The 18648-nt window shown below is 34.0% G+C and overlaps 2 protein-coding genes across 6 annotated transcripts in view; one reads left to right on the forward strand and one right to left on the reverse strand.

The window, feature by feature from the left end:
- Nucleotides 1–1718: 1718 nt before the first annotated feature.
- LOC149483715 (E3 ubiquitin-protein ligase znrf2) overlaps nt 1719–18648 on the reverse strand; it is a 115457-nt gene continuing 98527 nt past the window's right edge. For 3 of the 5 annotated variants that reach the window (XM_089701989.1, XM_089701990.1, XM_089701993.1), the window contains exons 2-4: nt 4614–4709; nt 4137–4242; nt 1719–2289 (exon numbers count right to left, since the gene is read on the reverse strand). In XM_089701989.1, the coding sequence (XP_089558115.1) occupies nt 2232–2289; nt 4137–4242; nt 4614–4709 (260 nt within the window). In that variant the 3' untranslated portion in view covers nt 1719–2231. Of the gene's footprint in view, nt 2290–4136; nt 4243–4613; nt 4710–16277; nt 16658–18648 lie in introns of those variants that run through there. The other 2 variants (XM_089701991.1, XM_089701992.1) reach the window with 2 other exon arrangements.
- Nucleotides 8680–10041, forward strand: LOC149483716 (uncharacterized). The gene is made up of 2 exons (XM_089701257.1): nt 8680–8896; nt 9707–10041. Exons 1-2 carry the CDS (start codon nt 8680–8682, stop codon nt 10039–10041), a joined length of 552 nt encoding a protein of 183 aa, XP_089557383.1.

An 18648-nucleotide genomic window follows, 5' to 3' on the forward strand; every position in this document is an offset into this window, starting at 1 on the left:
TGTTTTTGTTTGAGGAAAAATGTGACTATAAAGCTCTGAGATGAAACCTGTTCCTGCGATCTCGAGAAATAGGTACACCTACATCTATAAGGACCTTTAAAGGAGAGTCATGCTTTAGGTATTATTTAATACACATTAATAATATTATGTTTTTCCTTATCAACTTAGTTATTTAATAATAAGGTTTAATTAAAGAAGTAAGCCTTTTACATTTATACCAATAAGTCTCGGGTTCGATCTCCTGTTATTAGAAAAAATATCTTTAATGAAAATTCCATCTACGTATTCGTGCAAAAGTGATATGATTAATCTATCCAATTCATACGATGTTTTTGAGATGCGATTTCATATTTTAAGAGTTAATTCTTAATTGCATTTTTTTTTGTTATATGTATATTATTAGTAAATACATCTCTGAAATATGTTTTAAAAATTGAAATCCTTTGGTTAATTTCTGTTACTTACTATTTTTATCGGCACTGAAGGACCTGGAAAACTGGCTCCTTTATTTTTAAAATAGAAATTACGTACCTCTTATTTGTTCAATATATTAAGTTCATGTTGTAGAAGTTTTGTAAAAATCGTTTCAGCAATTTATACAGGGTGTCCCACTTTTGGTATACTAAGCTCAAAGGAGGTTATAGTTTTCCATACGCTGAGTACGTAAAAAATACTTATAAAATTCCAGACGCATTTTTTTTTCAAATAGATGAATTCTTAAAACTTTATGTGTGCACCCATAACAAGCAACCTGCCCAACTTTGCCACCATCACGTGAGCTATCATTTAAGATTATGTTTTCATAGATAAAATGCTCACATAAGAGAAGCGGTATATGCCGGCTGCGCGAAGCTAGAGAAGAAAACATGGATTTTCAGGAAAATTTTTTTGACGTAATTTTGTTGTTTAAGTATTTTTTACGTGATCAGTGTATGCAAAACTACAAGTCCCTTCACGCTTAGTATACCAATAGTGGGACACCCTGTATATTTATCTAACTTTTATATTCAGAATATAATAAATCGTTTCATTAACACAAGATAATGTTTTTAATGGTCATACTAAAAACAATATTCTACAGCAATTTTCGTAGATGTGTTTCCAGATATACTGCCGGGGTTTATGAAGAGGGTACGTGCACCCATAGATGTATATTGTATACCCATAGGTAATAGGTAAAGCAACAGTTGGTGGGAAGGTTAGAATCTTAGTTTAGGTAATATTTTTCTTATTCATATTTGTAAGTAAAATTATTTAAAATTTAAAGTGCAAGATCGTTAAGATATAAAAAATGAATTGTATAATTTAAAAAATCAGCGGACTCCAGATGCACTGTGTTATCCGCCATCACATTGTCTTCATCTTTAAGCATCATCAATAATCATGAATGTGACAAGTAACACAATAATTATTATCGGTAGTTATTCAGTTCAGTAGTTATTTAGTTCATATCATGTTCATATCATTCAATGTGTATTGATGATTGGTGAAGGAAAATTGTATTTTTTGGTTTATCATTTCACTATAACTGTATACACAACTCACAAGTACTACACATATATAAAGCGTAGGCATTCTCCACTTGGCAATGAGGTAGACGCACATACTAAATTACGTCTATTTTAAAGTGTTTTGGTAGAAATATGTCATGATTAAGATGCTTTTTATCTACGTAAAATACTTACATACAGGCAAGGAAATAAAACAAGTTTAGAAAATTTAGAAACAAATCAACTTTATTATCAAGATGAAAAAAGATCAAATGATATAATACATAAGCTAACAGATATGTGTACTGTGGAGCCGGCGGCGGCGAAACGAACTACACTTGCAACCCAACACTATACATAATATACAATACAGTTACAATACATACAAAACGAAACCGTAACGATGTAAAATTCAATTAAATACACTGTTAATTTCGCGCAATTGTCTTTGTTTTTTTTTTAGTTTTTATTCAATAAATGGTAAAACATCTCACTAGCATAGTTATATTTACAAGGCCCGGGGGCCGCAGTCTGTTCATTGTATAAAATTATCACTCGCGACATGGCACTTGGCTGGGCTTCGGCCCGCGGCGTGTGCCCCGTGGCGTTTGCCCCGAGGCCTGAGTCCCATGGCGTTTGCCCCGAGGCTTGAGTCCCGTGACGTTTGCCCCGAGGCCTGTGCCCCGTGGGGTGTGCCCCGCGGCGTTTGCCCCGTGGCGGGAGGCATCGCCCGCGCGATCCTTAATCGCCAGGATGTTCGGGGCACGATCTGTTTACTTCAAACCATTGGTCTATACATCTGAAAATAAACGAAAGTTACATTAATAAAATGATCGCAAATAGTATGTAATTTATATAGGGTTTGCTAAGTATCGAACTGAAATATTATTACAAACATTAACCTTGTATTTAACGTTTAAAATTAGCCACATTGGGGGACCTCGATTGCCATATGTTTCAAACGAGACATGTTATGACTTTGGTAAATACGGAATGTTATTAAAATTATACATTACGTCATAATAATATTAAAAATAAAGAACAGAGAAAGTAATTAATATTAAGTGAAGGAAGGAAGGTTCGAATGTTTTAGCTAAAATGTAAAGTTTCTGAGCGCAGGTGGATCTTCAAATCTATTTCCATCACAAAGCCGTAACAAAAGTTTAATTTCAATTTAATTAAAGAAACTGTTTAATCGCATTTAGATTGGACAGCTACGTTTATTCGTTAATGGTAAAAAGATATGGTTACAGTTAAATCTGTGTTATTTTGCACGCCGTGCACTTCACAGGTGTCTCAAACCGGTCAACTGTGAGGGAAAACATACAAATGAAACTAAACCACCACATTTTCCACTAACAGCCTATATAACATCATCTATTTGTTCCCAATTAAATGTACTGTTTAACATTACTTGACGTATTTTCAACTATTTATGAGATACTTACAAAATGCTGCCAACAAATCCTAAGTCCTAGCCTTATAATCATGTTAGAAGTTAAACTGTGTTCGATAACTTACAAACTATTCATTTTACGTACACCGCAAATAATATTATGTCAATCACTATGCTCCCTGTCAAGCCACTCAGTCGACAAGATTAAATTAGAAGAGTACCTTTTTTTTTTTTTTTTTTTTTTTTTTTTTTTTTTTTTTTTTTTTAAGTGGGGAAATCTTGCATAGATACCCACGGCCTCCGGGGAAGGGGCCGTGGGTTATGTCGGATTCCTACCGACCAAAACCCCACTGTGTTCCGTCAAGCCGCATCAACGACGGGGCCACGGGTATGGTAGAATTCTTCCGTGACCCCGTCAGCGGAAATTAGAAGAGTACCTATCCTAATTTACTTTGCATTGGAGTAATAACACCTACCATGATAAAAGTACATTTCTATTTCAAGAATACTTCTATTCCATATTATAAAAAATCTCAAAAGTTAAAGATTATGTTTGATTGAAAGTGCTCATCTCAGGAACGAGAATCTGGTTCTGGCTTTTTCCTGAAGTTAATGCGGGTGAAACACCGCTGTATCCGTATACAGCTACACTAGCCAAAATAGCCTGCCTATATTCCTTCCTTCCCCGTTGTCAAGGCTCGTATGCAAATCCAACCACAGATCGATAAGGCTTAACTGTCTGAAGAGCCGATAAGCGATAAGACCATTGAACCCCTAACTAGATGGCGAGCCAAATGAGCGGTTACAGACCGGGATTGACTCGGCTTATATTTGGCAGAGTATCTTGGCTATGTGCTCGTTAATCAGATGCCTTGAGAGGTCGTTGGTTTGTTTTGTAATCGCGATTATCGTGTTTAGATAACATGTAATTATGTAATACATAGAGCTTATATTTATGTTAGTAACATAATTTCTAACAATTAACTTGAATTTTAAGAACATATTATACTCTTTTTTCTATAAGGTTCTAAAGTTGCCTCTTCAATTTGTCCTTTTATCTGTTTTATATATAACAAGCTGTGCCTACTTAATGCCTACTACTATGCTTCTACTAATCTTAACGTGATACTTATAGCTTGCTTCGATAAATGGGCTATCTAACACCGAAAGAATTTTGTAAATCGGACTAGTAGTTCCTGAGATTAGTGTGTTCAACCAAACAAACTCTTCAGCTTTATAATATAACTTACCCCTTGTGGTAGATACAGAGGCAGGGCAGGCGCGCGATGGTGTCCCCCGCGGAGAGCTCCTCCAGGCAGATCACGCACTCGCCCTTCGCGTCACTCAGCACGTCCTCTGGAAATGCATGCAAATTGCATTTAGTGGCTGTACTTGCATAATAAAATCTTTACGAATACATTATTAAAATTTCTCTCAAATACCCTAAATAATAATTTTTCCAGTTATTCCAATAATGTTTAAACTTTAAACATTGTGTTTTTTTTTACTTTTTTCTTTTTTTTTAAAGCGATTTGGAAAATGATTTCGCCAGTAATATTTGTGTTAGTTTTTATCTCGTTTCAACCCAGGCCATCAGAACGAGAGACACTAAAATCGTCAGAAGTAATAAAAATGACATCGATAACATACTTTATTTTTATGAAAACAATCTTACTCTCTGCATTTAAGAATAAAAAAATTAAACCTATATAATACAGACTACTAACCATTATATGATAGACGTGGCCTGGTGAGGCACATGACGAGGTGGCACTCGATGTCGTCCGGCAACACGAATTTGCTGCACACTGGACATTTTATTCCTGTAACAAAGAGAATAACATTTTACAACTGTAGAATAAATACGTGAAGCAAAATTATGAAAGGATTAAACAGATGGATAAGTCTCGAACAAACAACAAATTCTTATATACATTATAGTAGACGGTTGTCTACGAGATATATATCACAAGAAGAATAATTAATGAGAAAATGTCCCACTGTAAAAGAAAAATAACGTCACAAGTTTCATATAAAATTTATTCTTATTATTTCATAACAATAACTAGATAATTGAATAATTTACGTGGCTACGAGAATTCTCAACACAAGTAACTACATTTATAGAAACAATTAAACATAAATCGATTAGAGTCAATTTATTCTACGAATATCTCTTGAATATCGTTATTGGTTAGCATAATATTGTAACTGGATTTAATAATTCAGTGTCAACAATAGACCGCATATCAATAACTGATTTGAATATAAAGCGAACAATTGAATATATGTATGTATATTATATCGGTACCTGTCCAATTTAAACGTTTATATCTCCTATAATATATAGTCCGGGATCCATCGCTCATTAATTTTGCAAGTGATTACTATCAAGCTAATTTTTCGTGAGTAGCTTTATTTTGATGAGATGCCCAATAATTTCATGTACGAAACTCTCGATTGTGGTAGCTTACAGAGGTAACAAGGATAAAAATTTTTGATTTGACGGTTCTCAAATATTTATTACGCAATTTGTAGGACAATATGTCTGTTGAATTATATAAGTATTAAATAAGTGAAAATAAAAAAATCAGCTGGTTAGTAATCATTTATGATGACCTCGTTATCGATACACATTGGAAAGGGGGACTCTTTGATCAAACCATAGATTTTGTAGGACAAATATTTTTTTCGAATAATTTAGATAATTATCTTGAGATTGAACAAAAAAAAACATTCAGTTAGTAATTAATATTTGAGAACCATCAAATCAAAATATTTTATCCTTGTTTCCTCTGTTAGCTACCACAATCGAGAGTTTCGTACATGAAATTATTGGGCATCTCATCAAAATAAAGCTACTCACGAAAAATTAGCTTGATAGTAATCACTTGCAAAATTAATGAGCGATGGATCCCGGACTAATAATAGTGGAATTTTCTTCTTCTTTTCATATGACAGATTCCATACATTTTTGTATTTTATTGTTAATGAAGAAATGAGAAATCATCTAAGTTATTAGTTAGTTATATACTGTCGTTATTGGAAATTTGTATAACATGCTATTACATATAATTATAAATATTAGAGATATTAGTTGCGTAATTTAGAAAAACATTCCAGATCAAAAAATATATCAAAAACATAGAGTTGCATACATTCTATATTTTTAAAAGTAATTTTTTTCAATTTTCCCTTGCAAAAGACATTTAAACTCCCAACCGTTTCAACATAACTCGCATTCCCTATTGTAAATTGGATCAAAGAATCCAATATCATAAGTTAAAAAGGCAAGTTTTCGGACCATAAACGGTTCCATTGAACCATTTCACAATAGAATGTCGGATCGCTGCGAATGTAATAGAAATAGCTCTGAATGCAATCGACAGGCTATTTGGCGGGTGCACTGTACCCTTGGACGAATGGTTATTGAACAAACGTATTGACACTCAATTAAACAGTAAATAGACAGTTTATTGCTAATTGTGAAGTAAGTATAATGTAAACACTAAACATACATATATAATGTTTAGTTTTGAAGGAAGAAGGTATGTGTAAGAGTGCCTTCTGATATTTTATAAATAATTTCTGGTATTCATAAAGTATATCATTTAATAAACATAATATAGTGAAAACTGCGTTCCAAAGCAGTGGAATAATTTTATATGAATTATGACTATTTCTATGCTTCAAAAGCACTTTAAAATAAATCTGCTTGAATAAATATCAATTCGAGTTTTGACTGTTCCGTTTGAACATCAATTAGAGCTTAGAGAGAAAACCACTTCATTTTTCCGTATGTATGTATATGTGTATATCAGTAATAAAATATTAATACCGGTAGCCCGACTCAGTCACGGCACTTAGCTGTCAATCGTCAATGAGCGTTTGACAGTTGACAGGTTATCAACATGTCTATCCATTGTGTGGGACTCGAGTTGAGCATTTTTCCTTTAATCCGTGAAAATAGAGCTCCGTTTTACATTTTCAAATGAATGCGAAAAATTTGATATTTATAAATTGGACAGTTGAGGTATCGAATTGAATGTATCGTCCAGTCGAACCGATCAATAGATATAAATAATAGTAGGTACGTTCAGAGAACTATACAATAAATATAATATTCACAATAAATTATGCAATAGTTATAAGATGTTACAAGACATACGATTATGCATACAACGTAAAAACAACACACACTCAACGCTGAATTAAAACTATTACATCCAACGCGCCACCAATAAATAAATAAAATATCCCACCCCACCATAAAATACATTTAAATAACCAACCAATATTCACCAATTCCATCAAAAGGCAATCGAGAAACAACCACTAAAATAAAATCATATCACACATGATATAAACTTCCCCTTTCAATCGTTTCCTCCCCCTCCCTCCCCCGGAGACGCTCAGTATTCGCCGACAAACGGGAAATTGACTTCCCAGGATGCATTGCAAATATCCCTCTACTTTACGATATTGTCTTCCTCCTTGCGTATAGGTGTGTGGTTTTGTAGCTTTGTAGGTCATAGCATTGTATGATCTCAATTGGTATTGATAAGTAGGATATAATTTAAAATAAGATTTAATATAGTTACTATCCCTTAAAATATAACTTGTTTATAACTTTTACGCTAAATAATAATTTCGTTCCTCAACTAAATTTATATGAATAAAATGAAACTCAACGCTTACACATTTTGCACGTTATATACCGCCGAAAAGTTATAAACAAGCGAGCAAGCAAATAGCAATCTCCATGTCATAGAAACATACACTCATGTACGCGCAAACATCAAACCCATTTCATTTTGAATTTTATTTTCCTTACACAAAAAACTCGGCACATTTTATTTCCAATAAACATTTTAGATTTATAACCGACGTGATTGAAAAATGGAAACGTGAAACACACAGAGAGGTTGGGGTAAATTTTTTAAAATATTTTCACCGAAGTAAATCTAATTCGAGACGTTGATTGCGGCGAAACAAGCTATAATTTAACCGCGGCTTTAATATCAAACCAGACATAGAATAGATTCATTAATCAACTATTCAACTCTCATTTCATATTTTCTGTTGAAGCCCGAAATCCTCGCAGCGCACAATTTGTTCAATTTGCAGACGTGAAAGTTTTAATCGTGGCCGATTATAAAAGCGACGTTTGAACACATTTATAACTTAAAAAACCTTTAAAATTTACACTTTGCATGTCTGAATAGCAATTTTATGGCATACTAGCTTTCCACCCGCAGCTTCGCCCGCGCATTCAAAGAAAAACCCGCATAGTTCCTGTTCCCGTGGGATTTCCGGGACAAAACCTATCCTATTTCCCGGGGTAAAAAGTAGCCTATGTTCTTTCTCGGGTATCAAAATATCTCTATACCAAATTTCATGCAAATTGGTTCAGTAGTTAAGGCGTGATTGAGTAACAGACAGACAGACAGAGTTACTTTCGCATTTATAATATTAGTATGGATACGTAAGCAATCATTTACCTTTTACACTAATAAGGTGCCTTGACGTCGCATATCAAGTTGATATGACTAGAATTTCTAATGTGTTACTATTTAGGTAATGCATATTTAATATAGGAAACATAATGTCCCTATCCTCGTATAGCGTTATCACCAATTCCATAATGTAATGTAAAATACAATTAGGACCATCTAAACATTCGATTACATGCATTAGATCGAATTATACGTAGATATTTTAATCCTCGTGGTTCATTTTGGTCCACCCATTTTATACTTTACACATAAAGTACATAATATCATCTCTACAGCCATGTTCGTCATCCTCGCGCTCCTCGCCTGCCTGCAGCCCGTCAGCCCCGTGGTCGACTGCCGGCTCGCATGCCGCCGCTGCCGGGAGCGAGCTGACCCTGCTGAGCTGGTCGAGGTGTACTGCGCCATGTGTAACGAGTGCAAGGAGCGAAGGGTCGAACGTATGCAGGCGGCCACCACTAGTGATAGACCTAGAGATGACTGCTATGATATGCAAGGTTTGTTCATACTTCATGGTATGGGAACTGTTTTTATAGTTCATCATAGAAAGGTGCTTAAGAAAAAATGTGCTTTCATTCTGTTGCAGCAAAGTAAAGGGAGTGTTAAGTTTAATGATAGCGAATTGTGAATTAGAATTGTGTCTCTGTATGTAGAGCCGGCGTCTTCAAAGTTTGCATTATATTTAAAATGTTAGGTATCTTTTGAGTTTGAAACAATTCTATTTCAAAAACAAATAACGATTTAATATATACGCTGCAATCCGATAAAAATAACACGTGCTTGGCTTGCCATATCAGCAACAAAAAATGCAGAATAATTTACAAGTTCCGTATACAATTTTGATTAAAATACATACCTACCTTAACGCTGGAAGGCACGGAATTAAATTTATTGACACACAAAGGAATACAAAGTGATATTTATTTAATTCCGGATACCGACTGCCATATAATTTATTGGACAAGTGGAGATTTATTGACGTTATGAAATTAAACGTATAATTTGCATCCGGCCCTGCTTGTTGCATGCGAAAATATTGGCGTAACTAATTCACTTGTTTCTCACAACAATGGAACAATCAACCCATTGATTTCTGTTTCATTTTATTTTCTATTACCCATAAATCTTCTGAAATAACGGATTCAATTACCTTAGATATAATATAAAACAAATTTACAAACAGTTAACTATATGTCGGTATTTTTGTTACTAACTCTAACATTATCAACTGCAAATCATTTATCGAACCTAGAATCGTGTACAAAAATATGAAAAATCTATATAAAATCAATATCTCCACTTTCCAGAAGTCCCCGACTGTCCACCCCCGCAGTCTTGCGAAGAGCCAGAACCGCCAAAAGTGCCATTAAAGAAAATCGTAACCACCCCTACTACCACCACCACCACCACGACCACGACCACGACGACCAAGCGACCGTGTCCCACGCTGCCCTGCAAGCGACCTCCACCACCCTGCTTCTGCCTACCCTACCAGCCAATCGCCATGTGCCCTTGCCCTACAATTCCACTCACGACGGAGCCGCCAAAGAAACTAAAACAAATCAGAAACAACGACTACATGTATGTGTATGTAGGCGTACCGAAGAGTCTGCTGGACGAACCAGTGGTGTCTCTAAAATAAAGGATAATTTACGCTATAATTATATACTAGTTGTGCTCCGCGGTTTTACCCACAGTATTCCGCTCCTGTTGGTCTTAGCGTGATGATATGCCTATAGACCTACAGCCTTCCTCGATAAATGGGCTATCTAACACCTTCAGCTTCTTCACCAATATCTAACACTCTTCAGCTTTATAATATTAAAGTATAGATGCATATTGGATCCAACATTATTGTATCCTTTTTGTATAAAGTGATGCATGCCTGGCCGTGCTAGGTGCTAGGACGGGGCACGGCGTTGAAATTTCTATGGATATTGTTTCATTTGTTTCCCGACTCCGACACGGCCCGGCCCCGATTCGGTGTAGCGTAAATCATGCTTCAAACAAATATCTTTATTTCGCTTGTAGATGGTTAGTAAGGTGTTAGGCACAATATTGTCTGAATGCTGAGCTGTGCACATAATACTACGTGCTCTGCTGCTTTATTAAAACGTTTCGCATGCATCACGTGTCTCCGTCACGATTGCGAGAAACGCTCTCATAAAGAATAATGAGGAGCACGTAGTTTATTCTTGTAGAAGGTAAAATATAATACAAATCAAATGACGTACTATGATAAAGACGTAAATATGCATGTATCATGTTATGAATAATGATGTATTTCTAAAAGGAAACGTTATAATGTGTATAAACTTACATTATAATTAAAGAACGACAGCCTAGCCAATTTATTGTTAGTCAAATGACGTGATAACAACAACTCTTTGTAATTTGTGTAACTCTTTGAAATTCGAATATAAGGAATCTCGTTGATAATGAGAGCTATTTCGTAAGATAGTTTAATATAATATGTACAAATAAAAAACAATGAGATAATTTTATTTCTTATAAAATAACATCCCCTACTTCATCATCATCCCCTCAGTGCCATAAAATTTCAAAGCGCTTTTCAATCAAAACACTTAATACGATTTGTACCGAAAACACCAAAAAGCAAGATGCCTCTCATGAGCGGAATGTATTTACGTGATTGCACGCGGAAACGATATCGTGCGTGTCACTAAGAAACGTGTCGTTCACGTGAACGGTGAAACGTGTTACTAGTGAGCGGTGAGCAACGAGTGCATTCTTACTTCTGCAGATCATAGTTTTTGAGATACTTACTGAAGAAGAGATGAGAGAATAAAAAAATACGTGTGTAATATTTCTCAACAGCCGGATTTATATTGAAATTAGATATTTTTTAACGTGGATTGAATTAAAATACGTATAAAATGCAGCAATACGAGTTATAACAATAATTTATTTCTTCATCACATAAATATATGTACCTTATAAAATTGTATAAGTATAACCGGAACCTTACCTCTTGCACTTGACATTTTTCTTTCACATTCGTATTCAACCTTGCCATTAGGGTTAAATACTTTAAATAATTTTTAGCTCAGAATAACTCATTCACGGTTTATGAAAAATTCATGTAGAATTTCGATGTTACATTTCACAAATGAAAATAAAAAGTAATAAAAATCAGGCTTGTCCTGAGGTAGGTATTGGGATCATACACGTGATTGCAAATTAATAATACTCTATTCAATCAATAATAAAGATCATTTAATCAACTCATCTGAGAGCCTCTCGGTTATAAATGGATATATAATATTAAATATACTTTCTATTAATAAACTCTCGCTATAGATCAAATAGAAACCCGACACCACCGGTAAGATGGGGCCATTCGATACTTTTACTCTTAGAGCACAAAGAGGGACCCAGATCATAAATAATATTGTATAAAATATGTAACTATTATAGATAAATTAATCGTTTAAGATAGAAGCAAACGACGAGTTTGTTAGTAATGTTGATTGCATCAATGGTTTTTCAATCCTCTCCTTTTGAAATATCCAATATTATGCATTTACAATGCCTGTAAATGCAAATTTGGCACTTAATGCCCACAACCAAGAGACATCCTTACTAATATTATAAATGCGAAAGTGTGTTTGTTTGTCTTAATTTCACGTCGCGTCGCAACCAACGAATGGATGTTATGATTTTTGAGTCTGGAGATAGATAGACTTGTCACACTGTAACAATCTTTTTACAGCAGTATACAGACGAAAAGCTAGTACGTAGCTGTAGGTACATCTATGTAAAATAATCTGTGGTCACTAAACAAAAGTGACGAGCCCTTGACCTCCAAAGTTCCACACTCATCACTTTCATACAAAACCAAACTGTATCGATCTAATCACCCCAACAGGTGGTCGCATGTCCCTAACCAATATCGTGAACAGCCTCGATCCGTCTATTTCGGTAACGAGCTCGTTTCTAAGGCTTTTGGGGTAGCGAGTGTCCTTATGAAGTCATCTATAGAACCATTTCAGACTGTTGTAAAATTCGCTATGATATCAGCAGGCTATTTTAAGTTTGGTCGCGGAAGAATTCTAACAAATACCCGCGGCCCCATCATTAAAGCGGCTCGACGGAACACAGTGGGGTTTTAGTCGGTAAGAATCCGACATAACCCACGGCTCCTTCCCCGGGGGCCGTGGCCCCGTGGGTATCTTCACTATAAAAAAAAAATAAAAAAAGGCTATTTTAAGTTTCATTCGGTTTGCATTCGGTTTGTATTTACAAATTAAGGAAAATCAAATATTCCTACATATAAATAGAAACTATATAATTAAAATCTAAAATTATCCTTATTATTTTAAAAATTTTCATACAATTAACACACAATTTCGATCACTATAAAATCAGCGAGAATAAACAAATGATACTTAAATTTTACAAGCATATTTCTCGATTCTGTAAGCATTACATAATATAATATTATGTAGGTACTTAATACTCATTCATATTTCGCGCAGTGAGTGTAAGCGACAAACAATGAGCTCCTTTAGCCCTGTTTACACCATGTAATTATTATACAGGATGCTGCGGAAATTACTACTCAGTGGGAAGGCTACGCGATGGAGCTTAATTCAGAGAATAATTACCTAAGATCAACACAGGTCAAGGACCTTTGACTTCTTAATTACACGATTTAGTAATTTTTTGCGTAACGCAGTATTACACATTTATAAACATTTAACTAAGTAATAATTGAATAAAAGTTCTCTTAATTCATAATTTAAGTTTCAAGTTAATAAACTACAAGAGCTACAAATAGATCCTTTGTTCTGACAATTAATGCAACAAAAATAAAGTGTTTTTTTGCATAATTCGTTTTGATTTATTAATGTAAACGTTACGTAACGTTAAATTTAAAACGAGACAATAAAAACTTCAAAATCAAAAATATTGTATTGATTCTCACGATGAGTCTAGTGCATCTTGGCTCAAATTATACTTTATTCACTGTGTTTAACAACTTTATAGCCCTACGTATCAACAAGAACTGTAGCCTTGATTTTGTAATTCATATTTTATACTTAACTTACTTAAACATTTTCATAGAGGATCGTTGAAACAGAGGCTATCAACCAACAATACTCGACTGACACTAACGTCACAGAATAATGCGTACGTGGTTAGCATGCGAACGGCGCCTAACACCTGCGTTCTGTATGGAACCCGCCTAAAGCCATGTAGCCTTTAATGTAGTTCATAAAACAATGCAAAGGTTTATTACCTCTACTAATATATAATTGTAGTTGTGTCTGTAATCTGTATATATTGAACATAATGCCGTTTCTTCGATAAGCCTATAAAAACTTAAGATGGATCGTTTCATTCTTTAGAAGCTCTACCGAAAACTAACATATCTAATTAATCCATTTTGATACTACACACTAGAATCCTGCAGCATTAAATAAATTGCTCTAAAGACAACAATATTAGTATTTAGTGTACGGTTCTAGAAAATTAAATCAAACAAATGAAACACGACCATTGATAAACGTAATTTTCTAAGTCATTAAGTTTTAACTATTAATTTATTAGTCATTACTAAAAATTAAAAGTTTATTTTTTCAACATGTTTGTTTCCACCCATCACAATTACCAATTTCTTCACTCTTAAAACCATAAAATATTCTAATGGGAGTGATACACATTACTATTTTAAACGTAATAGTAACAAGATATATTTCATTTATTCAAAAGCTAGCGAAGGTACATAATATAGGGCCAAGTAAATAACAAAGCAAGCTTTATTTTAAATTAATATTTATATAATTCAATCCGTTTTATCCAAATAATAAAATTATTTTAAATCCATCTTGTTCAAAGAGAATCAAACTACATCACTAACAAAATTAAGCACAGTTAAATAAAAAACTTGACCTATATTTTTGGACGCGTTGCACCTTGATGCTCGAGTAAACTAAAATTATATGTAAATACATATAATTTTAAAATTAAGACGTTTCAAAGTCAATCTCACAAATAAAGGTTGTTATTTTGCAAGACTAACAGTCAAATGTTATTTTAATCTGCTACTGAATTGGAAAAACTTAACCTTCATTAAAAAAAAACGTTTATATATATATATATATATACATAATCATCAAAATAAATTGTACTGCAATATATAAAACGCATTTCAACATTATATTTGTACGATAATTAGTTAAAGAGCATTATAATAATATTAAATTCAACAACAACAACCAATTCCTATACGTAATGTATATTAAAAGATTGACCTATTATAAATTCGCTTTATATCATCAAAATTGACTGAGCCTTGTTTTTCAGTTTCACTTTCTCTAGAAGGCTTCTTATTTACGTGACCTTTGTTCTGTCACCGGCAGTCGACGTGACATTTGTGTTAACTAAATACGCAAATATAACAACATGCAATTTACATATTTAAAGTAACATATTAATCCAGTCTGTAGGTATTTATGCTCTACAAAAGGTGGCGTAGAAAATGTTTTGAAACGATATTGTTTAGGTATGAAAGGTTAATCAAAATCCAAGTTTTCGACCTTGACGGACCCAGGCGCTAGCCGCCATCTTGAATTAAAGGTGCTAAAATTAGGTATATTTTAAATAACTTCTCAATTATTTACTAAATCACAAAAGTGTCTATGAGGGGTTTAAAGAACACAAAATTACCTACATTTTTTTCATACATGATTATTCTGTAAGTCTTAAAGGTAAAAAGTTACAAGCGACGGAAATAATAATATTTACAGAAATCATATAATTTTAATTTTGTTTAAAAATTGTACAATTGTATCATTTTTTAATTCTCTTTGATGGCCCGGGATGGTTAATGGTGGCTTCTTCATCATCGTCGCTGAAATTTTCTGTTTCATTGTCTGTATTTTTAGTTTCCAACCATGAAATTTCGTCATCATGACCAGAAGAAATCGAAGACGCTGGAGCACGCTTTCTAGTAACTTTTTACGGAGGGGACATGGATAAGGAATCCTTAGAAGATATCCGATATGAACGATTCATAAAGTTATCAATAAAAAGTAAATTTAATCGACGAAATTTCATGGTTGGAAACTAAAAATACAGACAATGAAACAGAAAATTTCAGCGACGATAATGAAGAAGCCACCATTAACCAGCCCGGGCCATCAAAAGGAATAAAAAAAGATTGCTGCACAATTTTTAAACAAAATTAAAATTATATGATTTCTGTAAATATTATTATTTCCGTCGCTTGTAACTTTTTACCTTTTAGACTTACAGAATAATCATGTATGAAAAAAATGTAGGTAATTTTGTCTTCTTTGAACCCCTCATAGACACTTTTGTGATTTAGTAAACAATTGAGAAGTTATTTAAAATATACCTAATTTTAGCACCTTTAATTCAAGATGGCGGCTAGCGCCTGGGTCCGTCAAGGTCGAAAACTTGGATTTTGATAAACCTTTCATACCTAAACAATATTGTTTCAAAACATTTTCTACGCCACCTTTTGTAGAGCAGAGGCTTTTACATTTCCCCACAGACTGGACTATATGGTATAGTGGACAATACTATGTGTTTTGATATTTTTAGACAACAACTTTTCTATTTTTACTGTGACTCTACCTCTACTATTTTTACTCTCTCTACTCTTGATTGTGTTAAAAATTAAATTTACATTATTTTAATGCAAAGTATTCCGCTGCATCTGTCCGTACGCGACAAACTTAAAAACTATACTGCACCGATTTTAAATTTTAATATAGCTATAATTTTTTAAGTTTCAATCAATGCGAGCAAAGCCGCGGGCGGAACGCTAATTAAGCTAACGCAAACTATCATTCATATTATAATTTAGTAACATTAATGAGACTTTACCATTACCATAGAGTATCCTCCTTGGCGGGCGCCTCAGCTGATCCCCGTAAGCAGCATCAGGCTCAGAATCCGGCACACAGGTACCAATAATGATCCCCATGTCACCACGTCCGACACATCACCACACTGCACTACACCACTCCACACAGCCTAATCTTGCATTGTTACAATGCAGGAAGTCGCAACTCGTATCGCGATACTACTGATAACTGACCGCTTATTACAATTTCCTTATTGTTCAACACAAAGTAATTTCACGCTTTACATAACCCGGAAAGCTTAGGTGTTCCAGAACAATAAACGATCTATAGATTTCGCTACGTGTCTTATTAGTTTTGTTTAAATTAAGAACGCACGTCCGCCTCGGACGGAGGCAGGACAACGAATGGTCACTATAGAGCATAGGTAGTACTTGGTAGCAAATCACCAGGTCTCCGGCACAACACTGGCACGCGCCGCGTGACGTCACGAGTGCGTCAACCAGCCTCATCTACACGTCCGCGTCCGAACAAATACATTACCATTTACCACTCCCTCATCACCGTAATGGAAGATACCGCATTACTGTGCACTAAAACGGCATCCTAAGGTCTTTGCACTCGTATAAGGAAAGCCCTAGTAGAGTGTACGTCAAATTAGTTTGAATGGTGTACTTGTTATAATGATCGAGGTATTTCCTGTATCAATGCAATTAATATTTGAAATAGGAGATTTCTTACGTGACTAAATAGGTTCGAAAGGTGATGTGGTATGGCTTTTATTTCTAATCTAAACGGTTTTATGTATTCTTATTAAATATACACATTTCGAGTAAACATATTTCCCTTCATTTTGAAGCTATAAGCATATTTGCTTGCTACTAGCGTTCTTGTATACACGGTTGGAACAATAAATAAAATTAATTGGATCTTTCGTCATTAGGTACCTTAGGTACTTCAATTTACTACTATGTTATATAACTCGATGGCCTCGAGCTTATGATATACCAACAAAGTCTAAACCAATATACACACTAGCTTCAAAGGCATTTCTAATTAAATTTCTACCTTCGCTAGTAAAAACACACAGCCCATAGTATAGAGTGCGGGGTGTGAAAAGCAATAATGTATATATGGCAGTATAATAATCTTAATGGAATATTGATTGACCCGCCGGTGTGCATTCGCTCGCCGGGTCAGCGCATCTTGTGTGAGTCAAGCCAATGTAGTGTAACCCAGGCTAGACAAAGCGTGTGCCAGTTTTTATGGTCAACTTCATTACTATAGACTTTGACAATAAGAAAATGGAACTTTGCAGTAATATTAGTTAACCACCTAGAAAGAGCCTACAAGAGAACTACTACGGATGTAATTATAGACTTATCAGCCTAATTTTGAATGCATGGGAGTTTCCGAACTGCGTCAGTAAGTTTTAAGGAAATCTATAATACATTTATCCTTGTCACAGTAGCTTTGGTTTGGTAAATAAATTTAATTCGATATTAATCAATCAGTATAACCATAAATTAAAGAATGACTGATGAATCACAAATAAAGATAAAAGAAAGCAATTGGTTTTAAACAATTATAATAAACTTCAAAATATTGAAACTTCTTACGATAAAGAATAAGGTCAATCTCATAATATTCTATAATAACATTTTGTTATTGAAAATTTTTATTATCTGAAGTTCACTTAGACCGGATTAAACAACGTCGCATTTCATAATGAAATATTTGAAATAGTCTAGAAATATAAAGCGCTTTTTTGTTCAAAAACAAACGACGAAGTTTTAAATTTAATAAATGAAGAAAGGACATTATAATATTATGTATAAGCAAAACAATGAAATGAGAGTGGAAAATTTTAATGTTAGAACATTTAGCAATACATTAACATTATGAAAATTAAAATCTGATAAATTAAAACAACGAATAACGCTATGAAAAATAAAAATAGTACAATAAAAGAATGCTGATAAAATATCAAATTAAAAAAATCAATCAGAATTTTGGACATTATTAAAAAATGTTCCGATAAGAATTAAGAGCTTTCAATGTTTAATATGCAATCATACATTTTTATATAAAAAAAACACTTGATTGTGACAATGAAGTACTATACTAGAAATAACCAATAAAAGACCGATACACAACAGCAAACACAAATAAGAATGTCTTTAAAAATAGCTCAACTCCTGCAGTAATGTAACAAGCAAATGTTCCACGGTGAGGTTAGATCGCAATCACTGAAACTGTAAGGTCACCTCGCCGGGTGGCAATAAAGAATACAACGAGGTGTAATAGCGCCTAACTATCGAAAGCGGCTTTGCATAATTACGTTGCTTTCAGTGACGGCCGTTCTTTCAAGGATATTGTGATTTGTGCCAATA

This window comes from Colias philodice, chromosome 12, assembly GCF_061535455.1.
Source record: "Colias philodice isolate Cphi_HAF_F1 chromosome 12, ilColPhil1 Martin Lab GWU primary, whole genome shotgun sequence".
NCBI classification, from domain to species: domain Eukaryota; kingdom Metazoa; phylum Arthropoda; class Insecta; order Lepidoptera; family Pieridae; genus Colias; species Colias philodice.

What these genes read in the sequence shown, in the direction of transcription:
- LOC149483716 (XM_089701257.1), top strand. Translation starts at nt 8,680, where the DNA reads ATGTTCGTCATCCTCGCGCTCCTCGCCTGCCTGCAGCCCGTCAGCCCC. An exon ending in TGACTGCTATGATATGCAAG is followed by an intron (nt 8,897 to 9,706) that starts GTTTGTTCATAC and finishes TCCACTTTCCAG; the next exon opens with AAGTCCCCGACTGTCCACCC.